General features: G+C 37.6%; 1 protein-coding gene across 2 annotated transcripts; it reads left to right on the forward strand.

Annotated features, from left to right (window-relative positions):
* The first annotated feature begins 3,094 nt into the window (after window positions 1-3,094).
* ugt5d1 (UDP glucuronosyltransferase 5 family, polypeptide D1) lies at window positions 3,095-7,471 on the forward strand. Of its 2 annotated transcripts, XM_005746564.2 has the most exons (5): window positions 3,124-3,154; window positions 4,068-4,202; window positions 4,396-4,694; window positions 5,415-6,128; window positions 6,781-7,471. In XM_005746564.2, exons 3-5 carry the CDS (start codon window positions 4,401-4,403, stop codon window positions 7,363-7,365), a joined length of 1,593 nt encoding a protein of 530 aa, XP_005746621.1. In that variant the 5' UTR covers window positions 3,124-3,154; window positions 4,068-4,202; window positions 4,396-4,400; the 3' UTR covers window positions 7,366-7,471. The 2 variants fall into 2 exon arrangements, with proteins under 2 accessions (XP_005746620.1, XP_005746621.1); XM_005746563.1 differs by lacking the exon at window positions 4,068-4,202 and having other exon boundaries at window positions 3,095-3,154.
* The last annotated feature ends 624 nt before the right edge of the window (window positions 7,472-8,095 follow it).

Consider the following 8,095-nt stretch of genomic DNA (forward strand, 5'->3'; position numbering starts at 1 on the left):
AGATCCTCTTAGATTAGTGCCTCCTCCGTGTCTCTGTTACTCCCCCCTCCTTTTCTTCTCTCTCTCACATACACACACACACTCACACGCACACATCTTTGCACAACCAAGCCACTCCAAATAGAATCTCAGTGAGAGGCCTGAAATTATAGTCATTGTTATATTTTCTTTTTTGTTGTGTTGGTTACATGTATAACATAAACTATCAGCAAAATCACAGAAATTATGATTCCATATTTAACAGTTACAAATACAATTTCTCTTATTTAAATCGTGCATAATCATGGGCTGGTGACACATTTCACATGGACGTTGCATTCGCTGAGCTTGTCTTCAGCTCTCACTTTATAAAGCCTGCATTTCTGATGGTATGAGGGTACAGATTGATGTTGATGGCCACAGTTTTGAGGAAGGCCTGCAAGAAGTACTCCATCAAGAGAGCTACAGGCAAAAAATTTGCACAGAGATCATCCAATAACAGCCATGGAGCAGGCTGTCTTCTGGGTAGAATATGTGATGCATCACAAAGGAGCTCATCACTTGCATGCAGAGGGTTATAAGATGCCCTGGTACTCTTACTAGTGTTTAGATGTAATGCTCCTAATGCTGTCTGCATTCACTGCTCTGCTCCTCTCTATTTTTGTTATTTTCAAATTTCTGTTTTGAAGAAAAGTAAGAAAGAAAAACAAGTAAACAAAGCTAAATGAGACCCATTTTAAAATGAGAAAAAAAAAAAATCTTGTATTACCTTGTATTTTCACTAAAATGCAAAACAGTAATTTACAAAGTTACAAATACATATAAAAATACATTTTCTTAAGAACGTGATACTTTGATTTTGCTACAAAAAATATATATATAAAAAAACAAAGAAAAGTCAATTGGACCCACTTCTTAAGAAAATTGCTGAGTAAAATCTTGACATTTTAAACCATTGACAAAAAATCTAATAATCTTTGTAAGGGTCTATATATAGCTTTCCATCATATTTGATCAGGAATGCATTTTAAAATTATATTGTGTAAACACTCTACTGGAAGTTTTTTTACATTTTTATTAATTTATTAAATCTTTATTCAACATCAAAACTAATAAAACCAAATAAAACAAATCAGAGTTAGCCTAACAAACATCCAACTTATTGCACTCTTCACTTACAGAAGTCTTAATGAGACCTCTGGACTCTCCCATGGAGAAAAAAGCATTTAGCTATAGTGTGCTCTGTAGTTTCAAAATAAGGTGCAAAATAAGAGAATGCTGTTTGAGACAACTGCAAAGTATAGAAGCTGTTAAGCATTTACGCAAATAGAAAGGAAATTTAACCAATATTGCTTTTTCTATTAAAATGAAAATAAAAGAGGTCCCATCATTGAGTCTTGGGGCAAGAAACAGGAAAAATCCAAAGAGAAGTGGCAGGCCTGTGCCCAAAGCTAGGAAATGCAGCTGGACAGCAGGACAGCTGAACAGCTCCGTATCAGGAGAGTTATGTTGGGGAGGGCCTGCCAGAAAGAACATTCACAGACTACAGGGGTGACCTGAAAATTCAATCTATCTTGTTATAGACAGGTTGTTGATGGACAAAAAGGTACTTCTCAAACACAGGAAAATTCTGTACTGAGCGATATGTCAGTTGATGCTCTTCCTGGTACAACCCAAAAGGGGATTTGTGTCTCATCCTGGAAACATGAGTCATTTGATTGTTAGGCAAACGTGTAAGCCAAAACACTATAAAGTCACAAATTTTATCAATAAATACAAAGAAATAGATTTCAAATTTGAATAAAAAACCAAAAAATAGGGTAATTGTTTTTAGAATATGCTACAATGTATCTGCTACAGTATTTTGTGAAAATACACTACCTCCTGAACAATATTATCTATGAAAGTTAGGGTTTCAGTGGTGATCCTTTTTAACATCATAGCACTTCTCAAAATCGTCCTTATTCTTTAGTTTATAATTCTTTGGAAACTTTAATTTCCCATTTACTGCAGTCATTCTTAGTATCTGTAACATCTTAAACAATTAGATCACTTTGAACTGAAGCAACCAACATTTTATTTGAGAAATTTAAAATGAGTATATCATTAATGCAAGTATGTCAATGTGTATGCATAAAAAAGGTAAACAAGGCATTTAAAACCCTGAAACGAAATGATCTCCTGTTGCTGGTGAGAAAAGAAAGAAAAAAGACCGGCACACCAAACCCTGTACAGGTGTGGCACCTCTAGACCTCTACCACTCCTTATGTGTTTTACACAAAACCAGGAAGAAAATACAGAGAAGAAGTAAGCAGTATGGGAGGAGTCGTCACGTGTCAGTGTTAGTGGCTGATAAACCATAATACCCGTTCAGGCAGAAAGGGTTAACAGGGTTAAAGCAGTAGGTTTAAACAGATAATCTATCCAGATTTAAAGTCACCGCAACTCACAATAAGTTCCAGTAATTGTCAGTGAATTTACTTTCTTACAAATGCCAGACACGAATGTGCAATACAGATAACCGGACTAAAGTTAAGCTCTGGTAGGTTTCATTCTGTTTAAACGTTACAGTTTTACTGTAGAAGTGTAGCAGCTGGATTTTACAAAGTAGTTGTTATACACTGCAACTTGAGGCAGGCAAAAACCGCCCTTAAATTACTGGTGATAGTGTTTCTATAAAGAGCAAACACATTAAACAAATAGTTTTTTTTAAGAAGCATTTAGAGATGTTCATGCTGTGTGTCATCTTGCCTGCTAATATGGACCAGTGCCAGGGATGTCTTAAATTCCCTTGAATTTCAAAGTAATTCTGTTGCAATCAGTCAGCTTGCTAATGTTTTAAACCTCATGAGCACATATGTCTCTCAAACAATTATCTCAAGATAATTAAAAAAAAAAAAATCCAAAATAAATCTTCTCACTGAGTCTGTTAAACTTTCATTGTTTTAAACTAAACATACGACAAACCACTCTCACTGTTCACCTGCCAAGCATAATTTTTATTCTGTAAAAGTCCTGAATGAAATCCAAAAGGGACTAGAAAGCGGCAGGTGTTAGGACCCAGCAGAGACATCAGTAATACCTGCATTTTTTTCCTTCCTGAGGAAATTGAGATGGTTGTTTTTCTCTGGCATGTAAAACCAAAGCAGCAAGAGTGGGTTCACCAAGTGAAACGGTATTATGAAAATTAACTCACAAGTTTGCACTCTGTCTTGCAAATCTATCTGCAAATCGTAGAGGCACTAATGATTAGCTTACACAAAGCCATGATCGGTGCAGCTATTATGAAGTATAATTTTAAAGCGCTTCCCCTGCTTTTTTGGATGTAATGAGCAGACATTAAGGACCTGTAGCTGACGCCCTACGATTTCAAAGTTTACTAACTTTACTGCAATCTACAGGCACAGCTCCGTGGACAGTCATGTAAGACACATAAAATAGTCCTTCAGAGTGATTACTGGGCATGTATTTTCTTATAAATATTAACATATTTAAAAGGTCTTGTGACAAATGATCAATAGGAGGCAACTTTGATTGTTTCCCCTTTACTTCTTGGTATTTGCTCTTTCTTTTTTTAGAAGCCTTAATTCGTATGAAAATAAGAAAATACAGTGTACATAAAATACATATTAAAATCTAATAATATTCTTGATGGTTACACAACTCATTTTTATGTATTAAGTACTTTTACTTGTGTCATTTACGCCACTGGACAATACCTGATTATACTTTTTAAAGTAGTGTAGCTTGAAACATCAAGGTTTTAGTAAAGGTTCTAAATTCTTTCTTTGACTGATCCTAAGTGGATCGTAAGAGGAATGTCAGGCCTTTCAACTAGATTTAATGTTCAAATATGGTCAAATAACCTCTAGTTCAAATCCCTGAGGAAACTAAATACATTCCATAAGAGCATGATAGCTTATGTATTTATTATCAGTTTGTCAGTTTGTCTTTTTTGACACGTTAAGTCTGCTATAAGCATTGTACTTATGTAACAGCAACAGTCACAAAGGTGCTCACAGTGAAACAGTATCAGTTCTCTGATATCACTAAATTAAATAAAAAAAGTGACTTGTCACGTGTCACAGGTAACTAATTTACCAGAGAAAGAACTGCTCTTGTATAACACTGGAGTTTGAACCCATATGTAAGGAATGATGCATTGGTAGTCCCTGGGCAAGTCCCTGGGCAAGCAGGACTACTGTTGCCTCTTTTTACTGTGGGTAAGTTCATTTCAGACACATCTTCCTTCTCCTGTTGACAGTTGTTGAAAGTTTCTACTGTTTACAAATGTATAAAATAATCTTGAATTGTACTGTATATATATTTAGTCAAACTTTTTAACCTTTACTTGTCATATATATCTTATACGTGGTACATTGACTGATATGACCCTGTCTCCTTCTGACATTATAGGAACCATGGCTTCACATCGTGGGTGGGGGTTGTTTGTTATACTCACTGTTTGCCTCATTTCATTAACACAACATTGCAATGGAGGAAACGTCCTAGTTTTCCCTGTAGATGGCAGCCACTGGATCAATATGAAGATCGTTCTAGAAGAACTTCATGCCAGGGGTCACAGCCTCACTGTGATCAGGGCCGCAAACACCTTATTTATCCCTGAGAAGTCTGATATTTACACATCCATTACAATTGATTTGGGTGAAGATGTAGACAACTTCTTCGAGGTGTACCTTCAAGAGCATATGAGGGTATGTGACTATGGATTTAATGTATTTATTTCGGTGTAATGCATTGTGAGTCGGGCAGCGGTCAAAGGTGGAAGCTTTAGCAGTCTGATCCCAAGAGCTTTGAATTCCCACCAAGATTTGTATTTCCTGCTCAGTGCCTCCACTTTCTAGTTTTCCCCAGTGGGTGAGAGGGTTGCTTCGCTGCACCTTCAGGTTAGGGAATGTTGCATGTGCTAACTCCATGAACAAGTTGCTGGCCTAAGAGGAGAAGTTAAAGTATGTTGGGATCTTGTTCACAAGTGAGGGAAGGAAGGAGTGGAAAATTCTTTGTGTGAATAGCATAATATGCAAAACGCACTGTAAATAAACATCTACATGATCTGCACCACAGTTGTGTTTATAGTTTTATGAATGGTGAGTGATAAATATCAGAACTGAGGAACAATATTACCTCAATTCAGTGAGTTTTATGGTAAAGGAGATAATAAATAAAAGTGCTGAAGCACCCTCCCTTACTATGGCTGCCCTGCAGATACTTTGTGTGACTTCACTTAGGAACCTCCATAATGGAAAATGACCATTTGACTGGACCCTGTATCTCTTTGCTGCTGGATAAGGTGGTTGGGGAGAGGGATGTCAGTGGATTTCTGTTTAGACCGCTGCCCCAGACCTGAATAAGTGTCAGAAAATGGATGGATGCATTTATTTATGAATAACACGTTTTTTTCTAACTATTTTTAGGCACAGAGAGAAGGGACTTCACTGCTGACTTTCCTCAAACTCACCAAGGATTTCCTTTCTATGATTCATAAGGCTCACGTGCTGATATCTGAGATGGCCAAACATATTTTGAATGATCAAAATATGGTCAAAAGATTAAGAGATTCCCAGTATGATCTGGTTCTAACTGATCCAGCTATGGCCCCAGGGGTCATTCTAGCCAAATATCTCAAGCTTCCCTTAGTGCTCAACGTACGCTGGATCACCAGTGGAGAAGGCCACTTTGTGTTAGCTCCCTCACCCCTCTCTTACATCCCGGTGCCAGGATCCGGCTTAACAGACAAAATGAATTTCATCCAGAGGATCAAAAACATATTATTCCATGGCATTACGCTGTTCCAGCAGAAATTCTTGGTGGGCCCAGTCTATGATGAGATGTGTGATAAGTATATCGAGGGTGGATGTGACATCATCTCACTTCTTCAGGAAGCAGACATTTGGCTGTTCAGATCAGATTTTGTGTTTGAGTTCCCTCGCCCCACTATGCCAAATGTTGTCTATATAGGAGGATTTCAGTGCAAACCAGCTCAGCCTCTGTCAGCAGAGCTAGAGGAGTTTGTTCAGAGTGCTGGGCAGCATGGAGTGATCATCATGACTCTGGGAACCTTAGTTGATGCTTTGCCCAAAGAGATTGCAGATGAAATCGCCAGCGTGTTTGCCAAGATGCCTCAGAAGGTGAGAGAGCCCCTATAATTTACAATTTTAAAGCTGATACATTACGTTCATTATAGGTGTTGCATTAATTTTCAATCAGCTAAATTATTGTAAATACAATTTATAATCTGAAAGTTGTAGGTACTTAATAGCGTTACAAATAACTGCCTAACTGAAGCAGAATAATGAAACAATTATAATCATATAACAATATAATTTCAGCTGTCTTTCTGTCTGACCCAGAGGTAGTGTAAATCTTTAAAATTTAAGACAGACAGAAAGTCTTTAGACTGAGAGGTAGGGAGAAAGAACCAAAGGTTTGTTGAACTTAAACATTTTTAATAACAAAAAGGGAGGAACAACTGAAAAAACATGGCAGTTGAAGAGTATATGAAGTAAGTAGGAGAGTTCATTTAAGGGTAAATCCAAATAAGCACAAAGTCTAAAAAAACAACTAAGGACAAGTCCAGCAGGTGAACTGTGCAGAGAGGGCAGACAAACAAAGGAGTGGAAATGACATGTAAAGCAATACTTTAAAAATAAAACAGGAAAACCACACAAAGACTACTCACAAGTCAGTAAGTTCTTTCCAGAAACAAAAGCTTTTATCATTACTGTCTGTTTCAGGGGTACTTACATACTAATGGTCTTTATTTTTTTGTTTTCTAACCAGGTGATATGGAGGCACAAAGGAAACCGTCCCTCTACACTGGGAAACAACACTTTAATGGTCGACTGGATGCCACAGAAAGATCTTCTGGGTCATCCACAGACCAAAGTCTTTGTAGCTCATGGAGGAACTAATGGTGTCCAGGAGGCCATTTACTATGGGGTCCCCGTGCTTGGCATACCCTTGTTCTTCGACCAGTATGACAACCTTCTGCGACTGCAGGAGAGAGGAGCTGGAAAGATCATCCACCTGTCTGATGTTAATGGCCACAGTTTTGAGCAAGTCCTTCAACAACTGCTCCATCAAGAGAGCTACAGGCAGAACATGCAACGAATGTCACGTTTGCACAGAGATCAGCCAATAACACCCATGGAGAAGGCAGTCTTCTGGGTAGAATATGTGATGCGCCACAAAGGGGCTCGTCACCTGCGTACAGAAGCTTATAAGATGCCCTGGTACTCTTACTACTCTTTAGATGTACTGTTCATATTACTGTCTGTGGTCACTGCTCTGCTCTATTCTATTGTGGCTCTTGTTAGATTTCTGTGCTGCCGAAGAAGAAGAAAAGCAAAAACTAAACAAAGCTAATTAAGGCCATATTTGTTTAGAAATACTGTAGTCTAAAGTGAGTTATGTAAAGCACTGTTTTTATAGAAAAACATATATATAGCCATTCTTATCTCAAAATTTTATATGGTACAAATGAATTGACAGTTGTTTTTTACTAAGTGAATTGTCAAATATACATTTGGTGATTAAATATACCAAATATTTAATGATACATTAAAAATCAAGATCCTGTGATTTTTAATGCCAAAATATCAGTCTCTGACTGTTAGACACTGACCAAATCACATTTTATTTTGTTCTTTTCTCATAAAGTGCTCTATAAATAAAAAAATAGTTTTAGTGTTTTTACTAAAAATAATGTCTGGTAACTTTAGCAGTCTGATCCCAAGACTGCTAAACTTCTGACCCCACTTCCGCCAATCCCTTTATTGTGGCGGGAATGAACCCTGCATAAGTTCCGGGTCAAGCAGCTGCATGTTTCCTGCTCTTCTGGCTGCTGTTGTCCCTGTGGTTGGCGTACTTGTCCGATATCGACAAATTTTACACTACATACCAGTTGGCAGCGTGCAATAACCCGGCCGATTCATTCATCTTTACACCACCTCACAATCGACTCAACGGTGAGTTATTTGTTTGTTTTGTTTTGTCACAATTAATGAAAATGCGGAGCCGCCATCGCACATGCTAAAACGCCGGTAAGCTAATGCTAGGCTAGCGACAGTAAGTGCAATTACTAGTTTTATTTATT

This window comes from Pundamilia nyererei, unplaced genomic scaffold, assembly GCF_000239375.1.
Source record: "Pundamilia nyererei isolate P.nyererei 1_Seehausen unplaced genomic scaffold, PunNye1.0 scaffold00180, whole genome shotgun sequence".
NCBI lineage: Eukaryota > Metazoa > Chordata > Actinopteri > Cichliformes > Cichlidae > Pundamilia > Pundamilia nyererei.